The 16163-nt window shown below is 37.6% G+C and overlaps 1 protein-coding gene across 2 annotated transcripts in view; it reads right to left on the bottom strand.

Moving 5' to 3' along the window:
- Positions 1–517: 517 nt before the first annotated feature.
- The window catches only part of ESCO1 (establishment of sister chromatid cohesion N-acetyltransferase 1), a 33136-nt gene continuing 17490 nt past the window's right edge, over positions 518–16163 (bottom strand). The window contains exons 8-12 of one of the 2 annotated variants that reach the window (XM_038126726.1): positions 14906–15037; positions 7576–7665; positions 4910–5053; positions 3861–4048; positions 518–1498 (exon numbers count right to left, since the gene is read on the bottom strand). In XM_038126726.1, the coding sequence (XP_037982654.1) occupies positions 1351–1498; positions 3861–4048; positions 4910–5053; positions 7576–7665; positions 14906–15037 (702 nt within the window). In that variant the 3' untranslated portion in view covers positions 518–1350. Of the gene's footprint in view, positions 1499–3860; positions 4049–4909; positions 5054–7575; positions 7666–8254; positions 8378–14905; positions 15038–16163 lie in introns of those variants that run through there. The other variant, XR_005255682.1, reaches the window with a different exon arrangement.

Consider the following 16163-nt stretch of genomic DNA (forward strand, 5'->3'; position numbering starts at 1 on the left):
CACCACAGAGGATCACTTCTAGAGTTCCTGTGCACCTGCACCACTTTGTTGATAAAGCTCTTTACAGGCTGCTCACAGTCCCCTGGAAAATTACACATGGCAGCTTGGAAACAAACAGCCTCTGCAGCCCACAATTCAGCACTGTTCTGCTTCTCCAGCTTTAAGTACTCTTGAGTATTGTCTGGGATATGGTGCGAGGTCTTTGCTTTAGCTCTGGACCAAGGCTAAGGACAGCACACCATGAACGAGTACATCCTGACTACACACAGGTTCCAAAACTGAAACAAATGCTAAGTTTAACCTTAACTAAATCTTTCCCATCTGCCATTAGGGTTTTAAATGATTACTCAAGACTAAAGGTATCCCTGCTCACCTTACTATTAACCTTGTATGAAGATGGCCTTGATCCAGAGCTCCTGGGGCCATTGATTGTCAGCATGTTACATTTTTCCCACCAAAAAAAGTATGAAATACGCTAAGGATTCATTCACACTTAGTATTATACAGAGTAACTTTATAAAAGCTATCAAGTATTTTATTTTTAATCTATCTACATTATGTACAGATCAAGAAAGGCCACAGCAGTTTTTCAACATACAAACCCTTTGAAAGAGGAGAGATTTATGAAGGAGTGACAAGTATCAAAGTGAAGTCCATTAACAAAGGTATATATACTCAGTACAATACTTGAAGAATGACGAGTACACCAGTCCTTGGGCTTTTCATTCCACCTTTTACTCCAAAACTAATCTGGGGGAGAAGGGGACAGGGGCCACAACAAGATTCCAATGCTGCTGCCAGGGAGCAGGCAGCCTGACACGGAGGCAGGGTACAGGGGCACCCTGGAAGGCACCGCACAACCTGTGAGGGTTGTTGCCCACAGTGGCTGCACTGTAACACTTCCTGCCCCAATTCCACTGGGCACAGCCTGGAACTCTGTCAGACAAGAGCTGGTAGTGGGAGCTGGGGCAGGAGCCCAGCGTTCCAGTACTGGGAAGCACTGGTATATTACCTCAGTAAGAACTTCAGCATGTACTCGTCAGCCAGACTAGAGTCTTTGCATTAGTTTACAGTCCACTATGAACAAATTTCTGCTGCATGTAAACATGAATAACTAGATAAAATACAATCAAACTTTTGTAAAAGTTAATAAAATATCTTTCTTTTAAAAAAACAAAGTTAGCCTATTACTGCATTGTTTACAATTTTAATAAAATAGTACAACCATTTGGTTGTTACCAGTCCTGAGTTCACTGTAATAAAAATTGCCCTGGCTTCTGCTGAAGGTCTGTACCCACTCTATGCAGTTTGGCAGAAGTCTCCAATAGAAATGGAATTCCTGCAGAGCAGCTAAGTCTGGTGCTGTCCATTGAGGAAGTTGTATACCAGGAACTGGCCAGTGCCACAGTACTGTGTTGCAAACAGCTTTCCATCAGGAGTGGGGTCAGAGAAAGCAATTTCTTCCTTACTTAAGTATGAGCCATATATGAAGTTGCTCCTGTTTAAAAGAGGAGAAAAGGAAAAAAATAAAAAAAGCTAATTACCCTCAGAGAATCATGAAAAACACTTATGCTATTAGGCGACAAACCATTAATTAAGTGGCACAGACATTCAAAAGAAAGAGTTCTGTTAGGAGGAGATGGGTCTATTCATAGGATTTACCTCTTCCTTCCAAAGAGCAAGGAGGACCACTTGCTGTGGGAGGGGGTTTTATAAGGGTATGGTATTTTAGAAGGAATATTTGTACAGAACAATTGCATCAAGAGTTCAAATTCAGAGTTTAAAATAAAAAGTTTGAATTCATTCCAAAGATTTTTAATAGAAAAGAGACCACTAGGGCTGCGACTACAATCACTAGGAATGAAAACAAGCTATGAATCAAGTTGGGGTGCTTATGGAGGGGCCTCAAGGGACCAACCTCAAGGCATAATTTCTAAATACACATTTAGTAATTAACTATACAAAAAGAAAGAATCAATTAACTTTTTCATGAAGAGTATTTCCTGTATGTTTTAGTCTTATTTGAAAGGAGAGTGGGAATCAAGTGATAGCATTCTGATTCTCTGGCTGGCTGTGTGAACAATTTTAGAAAACTGAATTCAGGGTTTAAGACCTCAATTGGTCTTAAAGGGGAGGTATTATTTTATCCTTAGAAACAGAAGAAACTCCTGCTAGACTTAAGTTCTTTAGTTTCTATAAAATAACCAGAAATGTACTTGAAGAGCAAGCAGGAGCTTCACTCATATGGACATCACCATTAAATACTGAGGAAAAGAACAAAATCCTTCTTAATTACTACCAGCTTTATTCTCTTCTCTTTCACGTGTTCAGAAAGATGATTTTGCAAGGTTAAGACTGAGTGGATTTCTGTGACTCCAAGGTACTGTGAAAGCCTGAGTGAAACGGGGCAGACATTCTCAAAATGAACCTCAGTCTGTTACGATGCCTTCAACATTTTGACATCAGGATTTAGCTGGTTACCGAAATTATCCCATTCCAAGTACCTTTTGCTTTGGAAAATGTTTAGATTTAGGCAGCTGAGCAGATATAACTGCTTACTGCCATCCCAAAGCAAGTCTCACTCCTTTCCTTTGCCTTCTGTAACTTCCTAGGCTCCCTCATCTACTTCAGCTCTAGAGCCCATCAGACCTTTCTACAAACCAATGGAGCAGCAGAATAATGCAAAACTCTTTAGTGAATACAGCAATGAGCTACTGGAAGGCCAAACAAGCACCAGAGCACAGCTAAAGGGGAGGTGCTGTGCACACTTAAGAGGAAAACCGAGGCCTCACTATGTGCAAACTTATCAAAATTGATTCTAAAGATCCTTTAGGGCTGTAGCTGAGGAAGTAACTTCAGCATCATTTTGGGAGAGAAATCTTTCCTTTAGAAATAGTTTCTAGGAAGCTACAGAACACACTATTAAAAATCTGACAAAAGCATAAGCAAATCATCAAGTTAATATGCCTATGTGAATACAGCTTTACTGTCAATAGGTCAGCCAAAACATGATCTGTTCATGATTTGCTCCATCAGCCGGGCAAGATGAATTGTGCAGGGCAAAACAGCTTTGCTGAGCTCTCCAAATACCCAAGAGGGTGAGGACTGGCAGAGGCAGCAGTACCTGTTCTAGAAACTCCAACAAGATGGAGCAAGCACAAACCTGACAGCCAGCCATCGTTAAGATTTGAGCAGTTCTTGCCATTACTTAGAACTGACATTTAAACTTCTTGGAAAGAAACCTAAGGTTTGGAGATTCAATATTTTTAACATTTATCTAGACAATTGCAGAGATGTTTGAGTCGTTTTTATGGACTCAAACATTCAGCTGGAATACACTCAAATCTAGCTACTAAAGCTCCATGGAAACTGAAAATATCCACAAGGTTCGTGAACCTGAGTATATATAAAAGAACTAAAAGAAAACAACAGCTGGAACCACCAGACTATATCCAATAGTTTGGTGCGCACTGGGTCTCTGTTGTTTCCCTCTTGCTACCTCTAAGTAATGGACAGTCAGCCAATGGTTGGGTCCCAGTCCATGGGCAATCTCACACTTTGACCAAAGACAGTCCTATGTCCTTTACTCATAATTACTGTGGAGGAATTTCCCCCTGGGAGTCTGCCAGGGTGACTCATTACAATTGCACTCAAAGATTTCTGTGAAAGACGAGCGACTGTAGAGTACTGACATTAGTTACTGAACTCCACCTAATACTGGAACTGTCAACTGCGCTCAAATCCATCTCCCCAGTATCACCAGCAGCTTGGAAATACAAGCTTGAGACACACAAAACAACCAATGTCTTGCACTGAGTTCTGTGTAAACCCCGTGTAGCTGAGAAATGTTTCCCTCTTACCTGAGACACTCTATCATCCGAGAAGCGATCTTCTTCCGACGCATCATGCTGAACACCCAGATCCGACTGATGCCGCAGATCGCGGGTTCTGGAGAAGTTGAACAGCACCATGCTTTCTGTCTCTCAAATATCACTTTCTCATTTTCTGAACTGATTTCTGGAACCTTCTCTTCTATAACTCTGTAGCCCTGCAGATGATGGAAAAAACATTCGTCACTTTATAAAAGCATCGCTAATGACTGAAGAAAATAATTAATGTTTAAGTTATTTCAGTTAAACACACTTGGCTGCTAAAATGCCTTGCCAAAAAGATTGTATTTTTATGTCTTATTTAATTTGTCATAACAGTTTCAAAAATCAAGCAAGTTATAAAAGATTAAATTAAGAAAAAACCCTCTGAAGTTTCTCTCACTTAAAATAACAACAACAAATAATCCAATCCTTATTACTACCTGTATTAAAGTGTTTGCATTAATTTCTCTGGCTTTGGCTAGGATTGTTTTGCTTGTTGTCTGATACTCCCAAGGGACAATAGAAAGCAATCCAGTTTGGAATGGACAGATAATGTGACATCAGTGATCAGTACTGCAATGACTTCTTTTCCCGCCTTCCAGTGCAGTTCTGTCCTCAGCTTTTATTTCCTGTGGAGCTGTTTGACCCTGTGGTGATTCAACTCACTCATACAGAGTATCCATTCTTTCATCCATGTTGGATTTCTGCTGGGTAGGGAGTTGAACCTGCTTGTCAACAAGCAAGAGCACAACCAGAGCTGTGTAACAGCAGAGGAAGAAAAATTCCACCCCTCAGCTGTATCAAGTTTTTAAATTATGAGATCTGTCTGAGCCAAGTATGACACCATCCATGTGCCTCTGCTCAGTGTCAACCACACAAAACTGAGTAACCACATTTCAGAACAGTCCAACCACCCAGTCTCTTCATCTGTGGAACAGGCACACACAGAATAAGAATTTGCTGTGAAAAACAGTTGTTAAGCACTGACTTAGATTATCTTAATGTTAATATTATCTTTCTCCAATTCAATCACTTACCCACTGGATATGTTCTGCAATTAAGCAGCCAATGACTTTTTTGTCATTAGAAATAAAAAGAAGAGTTTTAGTTCTAGAGTAGCACATAAGAGGAGTTTGCTGAAATCCCAAGTCATTGTCTACCATTTCTCTGATTTCTTCAACCTGTCAAAATAATTTTAAATGCTGTATAAGAAACACATCTAAATGCACATTTTTATAAATTTACATTAAAATCACAGATTTGAAGAAATGTATTAGGGTATCTAGAATACTGAAAGCTATTCCAAAAGTTAAGGATTAACCCAAGTAGCCTGCATAAGGAACATTTATGCATCATCTGCATAAATGTTCCTTAAACAATACTCGTCTGGAAATAGGAGGAGTAGAGACTCCTCAGTCCGCTTCCATTAAGTCCAAACTTCATTAGACGAAGGCTAATAGAGAGAATGCAGATAATCAAACTGTGAGCTCAGATATTTTAGAAGTCAATTAGACCTGCAGGGAAAGTTAAAGTAGTTCAGGATTTTTTGTTATTTTTGAAGTCGTGAAAGAACTAATCCATTAAGGGTTTTGAGCAGATAACAGCAGGCACATTGCCAAGGCAGGAAGAAAATACAGGCATTTGTTTTAAAGGCCTAACTATTTTCTCTTTCCTTCAGTTTTTTTTCTCCTCCATTTGATTTTCAAAGAGCAACTGAAACTAAAAATAAATTTTTGCTTAGTATTAGCAAGTTCAGAAGAAACAGATAAACTCCAGCATGCTTGTAAATGAAAGCTTAAGCATGAGCTGATTTTTCACTGAGGCATTCCTGAACCTGCATCTGGACATTGGAACAGCCTCTATCATTCCTCATATCCTCTAAGACAAAAAAGGTGCCCTCACCTATGGTGCATTAAATGGCATAAGCTTCTTGAATGCATGTTGTAGTTACAGCAGTAATGCACAAGGAGAATTACTGATGCTGTGACTATCAAAATCACAGAACGGGTCAGGTTGGAAGGTACCACATCTGGTCCAACCTCCCTGCTCAAGCAGGGCCATCCCAGAGCATACGGCAGAGGATTGCATCCCGACAGTGCTTGAATATCTCTAGTGAGGGAGACTCCACAACCTCTCTGGGCAATCTGTTCCAATAAACAGGCACCCGCACAGTAAAGGAAGCTGTGTTAAAAATGCTTTAAAAATATTTTTTAACAGGTATGAATTATTTTCTATTTTCTCACCTTCAGGTACTAATCATTTAATAACACATCCTATTATCTGAAACACCAAGTAAAACTATTCTTGAAATCAGGCACGCGTGGTTATGACAGCTGTAATAGTCTATCAACTTCAGCTACACAGAACTACAGAGAACTCTATCCTAAATGACTTCATTTGCTACAGTCTTCCTTCTTTTTCTTCAGCCATTATATTAAAAAAATGAATGTACAACAAATTAAGATAAAACTTAAACTACAATTAAGATAATCCCACAACAAAAATACAACTAAATGAATAAACCTATCTGCATAAATTGTGAAAATCTGTAATTTCATTTTAATTCAGTAACTTAGGCTAAAGAAACCTGCTACAGCCACACCAGCAGCAAGAGCTATCTTGGGCATCAATTCAGCCTCCAGAGGTCCTTTCCAACCTCAACTATTCTGTGACCCTGTGACAGGGATACTGTAAAAAGTCCCTATTAGCCACAGCAAATCCCCAGCTAAGCAGAGTCAGTGCCAGGCTACAGTAAAATGACACTTTAAGATGTATGAACATAGCTTAGCCAGCAGGACACTGAAGTACCTGACTGCTTTAAGTCCCCATTAGTGTGCTGGGCCCAGTTTTAGAGCTTCAAGGAAGACATGAGTCATGGCACAAATAGAGATTAGCTAGAAGAGAGCATGATAATGAATGGAGCTCTAAAAAACATTATTTAGGAGTATAAACTAAAAAAAACCAGCACATCCAGTCAATCTCCTTAAGGTAAAAAAAAATCAGTTTGTTCAGGCACAAAAAAATCTGCTGCAAGAGGAAAAGAAGGATGTTTTCTTTAGCTATGGCAGAATGATTAGTACTAATGAGCTTAAACTGCAGTATGGAGATTCTGTTAAGACATTCAGGGAAAATTTCCTACTGTTATGGTTAGCGAAGCACTGTAATACAGTCTTAAGAGGTCAGACAAACCTCTAGTGGTAGAATTTTTAGAAAGCTGTCAGATGCATCATAACCAGAGCAAATCCTGCTTTGGACATGGCAATGGACTAGATGACTTTGAGGCCACTTTCCACCTAATTCTGTTTTTATCAGAAAGTCACCTAGAGAATGGTGCCGCATTTGTACTGTGTTATAAAGTTAATAAATTTCAGTTCATTTAAATATAACAGGAAGTTTATATTACATAAAATATCTGTCAGACATTCTGCAAGGATACTTAAAACAAACCAACACCAAACTTTAAGAAGTCAGTTGGTTGATGCTCTTCCCACCCCTGCCCAGGCTCAGCTTCTCTATGAAGAAACCAGGAGTGCTTAAGAGTGAGGCATCTGACCTGTCTGTGGAAAAGGGAACAGAACCACTGCACTTTTGAGTCCAATTTCAACTGTTCACATGTAAATGACAGGAACTTTTCTATGAACATTCCCATTATTTATATGAAAACATCAAACAAAGCAGTTAAATCCAGTCCGTCTCACCATACCTTTTTAAGTGCATACTTTGGGTCGTCAGGAAGAACCATTATTATCTTTCCATCGGGATATTCAGCCAAGATTCTCTCCTTTTTCCAACCCTAAATAAAACAAACACTTATCTAAATCATATACATGATGTACTTTTACAAACAGAAGTGGCAAATTATTGTTCTAGACACTGAATTTATGCAGATTTCACAGAATTTAGCAGTTGTTTTGCTAGAGAAGTAAACTTCAGCTAGCCTTTTAAAATGAGCATAACAGATAAAATATGATGGTATTTACACAATAATTTATACAGTAACCTAACTATATCTAAAAACAATGTGAAAGTGTCTTACAATTTCCCAACCAGATTTTTCCCCCAGAACTGCAGTGCAAACTCAGTTTTAGAACAGAAGTAACAAATTCAGCTCACATAACTGATTTCCAAACCACATAAATACTTATTTTTTGAAGTCCAGTGAATGAGAAAGCCCTAAGTTTTATCAGAAGATTTCTTTTTAACATAGTTACCTCCACAAATACACACTCAGTTTTAAAAGTCTGGCATGCGAAAGACCTCCAGGAGGTTCTAAGTGAACTGATTGGCATGCAGTTGCCCAAAATGTAAGGAATAGTTTATTTTGTTACTGACCATAATTGTTAAAGCCACAAGAAGGATACTAGAAAAAAATTTATAACTACCTTCTAAGAATCTAATAGGGAAGGAGACTACGTTGTGTGTATCTGAAGTATAAACATACTCAAAAAAATAGAGGTAATTAACTCTTCTTCAGATCCACACTCGTGGTGAATAATGAGCAGTACCTGCATGGAAAAAAACAAAACAAAAAAGCCACTTAAATCTAGCAAGATGGGACTGGTAGATATTAGAACTCAAGTTGCTTTGATGGGACCTAAAAATATTGAATGCAGAAGTAACTTCAGCCACTAAAAAGGCTGATCTACAAGTCTTACTTCAAAGCAACTTTAAATAAAAAAGTCTTTGAAGAAACAATACTGATGGAGTGACTCTCATTGAAATCTGTACCTTCCCATAAAATAACGTTTGACTGAAGACCAAGCAATGGAATCTGGCACTATATGAATGCCATATATACTACCACAAAAAATGTTAGACTTCAGTGTTATAATACTTGATCTGCACCTCATTTCATTCATACTGATTTTACTCCCTTACCCCAAGGAGCACATGAAGAGAAAAATTTTAGAAATGCATCTACTTGCTGCTAGCCCTGAAACTATTTAAGTATTAGTTTAGCACCCAGCATGGCAATTGTTGCAACACAGACACCATTTTAATCCTGTCTGCTTTTCTTCTCAGTAGTAACTGAACAAATGAAGGTCCTGCTTGAATTTATATATATATTATGGTCTGAACACAAAGGGCAGTAAACAGCAGTGTTGTCATACTTGGGGGAGCAGGAAAAGTGTAATTTGTGGGATTGTGACATGCTTTTTGAGACTGTCAGCAGGAAAGGCATCAAAAATCAGTCAAGGATTACTACTCTCCAACCTCAAACCTTACCTCTCTCAAATTTTTTTTGCCTTTTTCTGCCTTTTGGCTACCTGTTTGCTCAGTAAGAGCTTTTTCCAGCCTATTATAAATCATCACTCTGGTTATAAATCTGTTTGATAATCCTGCCATTACAGCATCCAGACTGGTACAAGCCTAATCAGAAAATTCAACACTAATTTTTAGGTTAAGATATCCTGTTAATGCTACAGCCAGGTATTTCCACAAAATGAAATCCAATAAATAACAGAACACTTCTCAACATCACAGTATTTATGCCTTTAAGAAACAGTATATTAGCACAAGTCTAAAAATCTGTAAAAATGCAAAAATGGACTCTCAAATGTATAGGCCTAATTATTTTCATTAATGTCCACCTGTTCATCTTCTTAAGTGATCTGTATAATATGGAGACTGATGATATTCACAGGAGAGGTAGTTTCTAAATTGAAGTATTTGGGAATTCAGAAATGCATCTTTTAGATGCAGCTTTCCAAAAAGTTTCTGCAAAGCCTAAGCTCATCCAGATTTTTAGTGAAGCCATTTTACAGCCATATTGAGCCTTCAAAAGTCATATGCAGGTCTAATAATGTTATAAAGAAAAACTATGATTTCATATATTTATCTGCACCTTATTGCTGAGTTTTGCTTCCTTTAAACCAGACAAATAGAAGCAATGCACAAGACTGGTCACAACTCTGTCATATTGTAACATTGAAGGGAAAGTGCTACAACTGCAGCTGGGACTAATCCTATTAGATATTTACAATACACAAAATATGTTTTAGTGTCAGCATTTTCATGTGGTCTGAAAATGATTTTCCTAAACACACCTATTAATAGTTTTTAACTAACCCCTCACTATTTTAACACTACTAAAATACTACAGTCCACAAGGTAATTAAATCAGTAAGAACTAAAGTGGGACTCTTTCAGCAGGCAGATGACAAGAACACCTCAGTAGATTAAGAAACAGAAGTCATATGTTTGCAATATATAGTATTCTACTACAATGTCAGAAAAACTGCTTTCCCTTTTCTTTTAATTGACATTACTTTAGCACATTAAAACTTATTTACTGTTAAATCAGATGCCCAAGCATTGACACACATCCCCTGTGATGACCTAAGTCAAAAGGAAAGCTACTCTTCCCACAGGGAAATGTGCTCTGCAAGGCCTGGAGTACAAGCAGATGATTACAGCACTCATCCCTGACACTGCAAGTCTATGCCCAACAACAGCAGCAAGGCAGGCAGAGACCCTTCACCACAGCCGGGCAGACTGGTGCTGTAAGGGGGTGTGTAAGCACTGTGGCAACACCTTCCTCCCCTCCTTGTGGGGACTACTGATCCTACAAGTATTTGTAACTGCTTGAGAAAATAAGGCAACTGTGCCATGCCCTACAAAAAGGGCAATACAGACAAGCACCTGCTACCAGATGATGAAATAGTTTGGACAGTAGCTACGACTACAGAGTGCAGTTTATTGTTTTCAGTGGATATGATGTATGTATATAAAAAATGAGGTAGAACAGAGGTGTAGAGATGGCTCCAACATTAAAAGCCCAGTAACTAAATGTTCAGTGCTGTTTTTCATGACTTATGTTCTGCTTATAGTTTAAAATAATCTCTGACATAGATTTGTCTTTAAAAGTGTAAGTTAGCAGTTGTGATAGGAAATTCATGGGAAGCAGGCTAAGTTTTTAGAAATTCTTACATATGAGTAGGAAATGATACAGCAATGCTGATGCCTTTCTGTTTATGCCAGTTCTGGTTTTTCTGTACTCACTATTTCTCAACCGAATACAAAAACATGAAAAAAAAAAAAACCCAGTGTTTTTTTCTTATAAAGCTTTTTTCCTCAAAAATACTGAGGTACTAAGGAAAACATGGTTAATACTGTATAATTCTTGGTCTTCACTACGAAAAGCATTTATGAAATTTTCCCTAGTAATGAAGTCTAGTGTGAAATTTTTTAAACTATTGTCCTTGACAATTTGCAGCAGAAAAATGGGTCTGCTGCATTCTTCTTCCTGACAAGTACAGATATTCTGCCTCTCCTTCCTATGCATGGAATGTAGAGAATGAGTTTTTGACTGCAGAACACGTTAAGATCCTTGGCTATAAGAACCAACCTATTAAAACTTCCCACAGAAGATACTAATGGTAAGAACTTAATTTGTAACATTATTTTTATGTCATACAGATGCATTACTTTTGGAATTAATGCAAATCAAGACAATTTTGAAATCCTTCTAAGATGACATGAAGTTCAGCACCATCTTCAATCCCAATATCCTATTAACTTTAGATGCCAAGAAGTCAAATTATTGCTTTTCTTTAAATGTGAGAATCCTTAGAAGCTCAGAGACTAACTTGGGCGCAGTTACAGCAGAATAGCTGTAAACTTATCAAAATTACACAGCCCAAATAACAGTTTCCCCCCATTTTCTTAAGCTCAAGATATTTTTAACCAAGAAGATGAGCATGAAATACAAACACATTAACTGCAATCACATATGACACATGAATCCACAGGCTTTTACTAACAAGGTTTTGGCTTTGCAACTTCAGAACACCATTAAAAATGCCTTGCACTTACAATAATATTTTTCAGAAATACTAAGTTGATCCTATGTGGTATCAGAGAGACGATGCAGAATTGATACTGTATGGTATCACAGCTAGAAGATTTTATAAAACTGAATCATTTATCCATCCCACAGAGCTGCTCATCCTGCTGGAGCTCACACCTGATGTGTACATCACAGCTCAGTGCATATGCACACACATACACACTCTCTCTAGAATGGCACCATTTATCTGGAGACTTTCAGATGTCTGAAACCAGAGGAAATTGAGACAGATTGCTCCATTTGTCTGCAGCTGGGGACATCTCTCATTCCTGTTCCAGTGCTATCCTTGGCCATCTTACCTTCCTGCTAATTTAATCTGCATGCTTCTATTAAAAGAGAATGTCACTCTTAGGAAAACCTGTATCAATCCTTACCAATCTTCTGTACTCAAATCTAGAAATTGTCATTACACTTGTCAAATTTCCTCTCTACACACAAGGCCTACAATTACCTTAACAAATCTATCAGACACCCACGACAAAGCAAGTATCCAATACTAATTCCTTGTTAGCCTGTCCTTCTTTTGGGGTCATCATGGTATTTCTAGAGATCTAAACAGAATTTTTGACCACAAGGAGTAAGACAGGCCTTTAAAATAACCCACTGAACAAAGCTGTATTTTGCTGAAGATAACAAGTGATTTATTATTTACATGCAAACTACCTTCTGGTTACTCAAAACCTAAAAAAAACCAAAACTACAGAGCACCTCCAGGCAGGTGAGAAAGACACTAACAATCATGTCCATTTTCACAGTTCACAGCAAGGAGCTCTAGCATAACAATGTATATAGACCTACTTTTTTTGAGTCTGTGAAATGAATCATTCATAGAACTACTAAGCCCATAACAAGAGACTCTTAAAAGGGAGAAAAAAACGGAGAAAAGTTTTCTCCAGTCAGGCTGGGACCTCATCATATGGCATGGAGAATGTAAATGACAAGAGAATGACAAATGCTTGTAAAATCCCTTAGAATGGCCTCTGAATCACAAGTAATGCCAAACATATTAACTACTTATAAAGAGTGTCTGGAGAGCTAAAAAGTAACATGTCAAGGTTACTGAGACCACATGTTCCTGGACCAGGAAGTCTAACCAAGGAGTTACTAGGACTTTACCTAGTACATTTTTTAAATCCCCTGATGTGACTGTCCAGTTAACATTGTCACAGCAAGGAAGACAGTTAAAAATTCAGTGCAGTAACTACATACAAATATCCAGAAACCATCCTCCCAACAATCCCCACTAAAAACCTCCTAACAAAACCAGGAAAATTAGCAAACATTCCAGTATTTCTGGATGACTAAAAATTAACAAGTAGTCACTTGGTGTGCTCACTCACTGCCAAAAAGGCTTATCTTAAATTGAAGTTATTTTCTAAGAGGAGGCGAGAATGTTTCTGTCACAATACTATCAACCAAGAACCAGTGACTCCAGATCAAATGACTAGTGGTAAAAACTCATCTATTTAGAATGGCCAAAGTTACTCATCCATGCAGAAAACAGTGCTAAGATTGCTAAAAAGGAAAAAAAACAGGGGGAATTTGAAGACTCCTAAGAGTTCTTCTTTCACCTCTTACTCTACAGTTTCCATTCCAGAATAACCATCTAAATCATGGCTCCATGGCTCTACAGTCCTCTACAATGTCAAAAAATACAACAAAAGTCTCAAAAGATTACAGAGACAACTCTTTACTCATTGAACTGACTAAACAAATAATTTGCTTGAGTACACATTGTTGGAAGTTTTAAGAAGATGGCTAGCAACTGAGAAAACAATAGGGAAAGCTGTTTTCAAATTAAAAGCATACCTAACTCTGTATGAAATTATTTATGACTGGTTTAAGGCATTAACTTTCATGTTAATTATGTAGCTACCCTAGACATACACACAAGTGTGAGATTTCAGCACTTTCAACTTCCAAAACATCCAAAACTCCAGTACAGCTTCTTACCTACACGAAGCTACTGAACTCATGTGCCAAAGAGCTTCTGTCCAAAAGAACTAAACATCATCTTCTGTGAATTATGTTTACATCTTTGGTAACATTCAAGATCTGAAAGTACTTGGGTGGGGAGAGGGAGGACAAACAGGAATAAAATGGGGAAACGTGTTTTATGCTGCCATTATAATGTTGTGGGTCCCATCACAATTTCTGCCCAGTCCCACCCAACGATGTAGCTAATGTGTATCAGAAAAGATCTTTCCAGATGTCCAGATTATTTGGCAAAAACTAACCAAGGACAGAATAAATACCAGAACTATTCATCAGAGACTTTCAAACACTTTAGGGACGAAGTTATATCTTTATATTTGCAAACAGTGGGATAAAAGTGTGCTTGGGATTTAAGAGTAGCCCCAAAGCCATTTGGTGCCTTCATGAAACAAATAGGTGGCCTCAGTTCAGTTATCCTGGAGGTCTTATCTACTCGAGTGTAGAGTACTGAAGGTAACATGTATGATAAGAAAATAGACTTTGTGGATTCTGTTCTGGATTTCAGACATGTGAACAGGCATTTCATATGTCTTGTAATATCAGCTAGTGTGAAGTAGCTGATTTTACAATATACTTGAAATTATACAGAATTTTTCAAATCTGAGATTTAATGAGAGATACTCAGAGACAGCATATATACTGAAATTTTCAAATATATATTTTAAAGATCACATTCTCATAAATTCACTACAGCTTCGATATGCTATGAAACTGTATCAGTTGAATTCCTAGGTAGTGTCTCCTCAAACTACACATAATTAATGGAAAAGTAATTTCTAAGTCTTCTAAGATCACACACTTAAAAAAAACAGGACAGTCAGCCCTTCATCTGACTATTAAGTCAACTGCTGCCATGAACACCAGTTGTAGAGAAACCTGTATTTAATACTTTCAGAAAAGTGACATTCCTTTGTTTTCCTATCACTACCCTCGCACCTCCCCAAGATCAGGTAATTGTAGCAGAAGTAATAATATGGCAATGAAACACCATTATTGTACTAACTATTTTTATACATAATATATAACCTGTCTACCATGGCCCTTAAAAACATTTATTTCCTAAAGTGGATGATTTATGGCCTACTGTGATAATAATTTGTTAAAACAACTTAATGTAACATGAATTGTAACTAGTACAGAGCAAACAAAAGATATTGTTTATGTCTTTCAAAAGAGAAGGTTTTCTTACCACATATTTCACAGCACTTATGAACTGGTTGTGGAATAAAAGATGTTGGGTTTCATCCTCTGGATTTGACACAGTGTAAAGCATTCCACAAATATTACAGGAAATAGCACCAAATCTCTTCTGTCCTCCATCCTATAAAAAAAAAAAAAAAAAAGACAAAACCAACCAATAACCCAAAAAGCAGGAACTTATCAATTCCTTGCACAGTAAACACAGTAAAAACAGAACTTTGATTGAATCAGGTATCCCTCCTAATAGCATATCTCCTGGAAACTCAACACAAAGACTAAAATGGGGTGAAACAGGAGAAACAACAAGCACAGAATTTAGAATTTTATCCTTCAACAACCCATATACCCTTAAAAGGCACAGGCATCAATCACAAGGCAAACTCTACCTTAAAAATAGTAGCTCCAGCCCCATTACTTTTGAACAAATTGCTTTTATTCTGTGACATCCAAACAACAGAGATTTCTTCCTTCATTTCACCATCTGCTGAAATAGAAACTTTTTCCACAAAGAAAATTCCTATATCCAGCCCCACACTACTTGGTTTTCCCTACATTTCTGCTGCTGCCTGTCTTTGGCTGTGAGCTGCTTTGAGGTAGGCCACAGGTGAGCCATTCTCCTGAAAGTCTGGAAGTGTCTCATAAAAAACCAGAAGTTATGGAAATAATTATTAAGATCAGCAATATGTCTGCAACAGCTGATCACTGCCTTCTTTGGTTTTTAAGGAAAAATCAAGTATTTCAAAGCAATTTTCGAGACACTGCATAGCAGCTACATTGCAAATGAAAAATCATATGACTCATGACCTTCTAGGTTCTCCTGCTACTCTACATGCAACCATTACCAAACTCGTGGCACTACTCAATACCTACTGCTTTATGTTTATTCATTAAAAGTGCTATTAATCTGGAAACACGCTCAGATTTTGGAGTCAGTGCCTAATGAAGGGTGAAGTATCAGGTGCTGGGGCTGCCTTTTGCAAAGAGTAAGAGAATAACAGTTAGAATAAAATCTCTAGCCAAAAAAGGCATACAGCTTAATGCTCAACTACTTTTTTTTCCTCTTTAACTACATCTGGAAATTGAGCTTATGTAAGCAGCAATAAATGTCACTTTTAATTTATTTTAACATACATCACAAGCAATAGAGAAACAGGAACTTACTGTATACTCTAAACCAGTAAAGAAAAAAAAAAACACTCTACATAAGCAAAAAAATATTTGAGAGTGTTTTTTAACATTAAATTGAT

This window comes from Motacilla alba, chromosome 2 (assembly GCF_015832195.1).
Source record: "Motacilla alba alba isolate MOTALB_02 chromosome 2, Motacilla_alba_V1.0_pri, whole genome shotgun sequence".
Taxonomy (NCBI): Eukaryota; Metazoa; Chordata; class Aves; order Passeriformes; family Motacillidae; genus Motacilla; species Motacilla alba.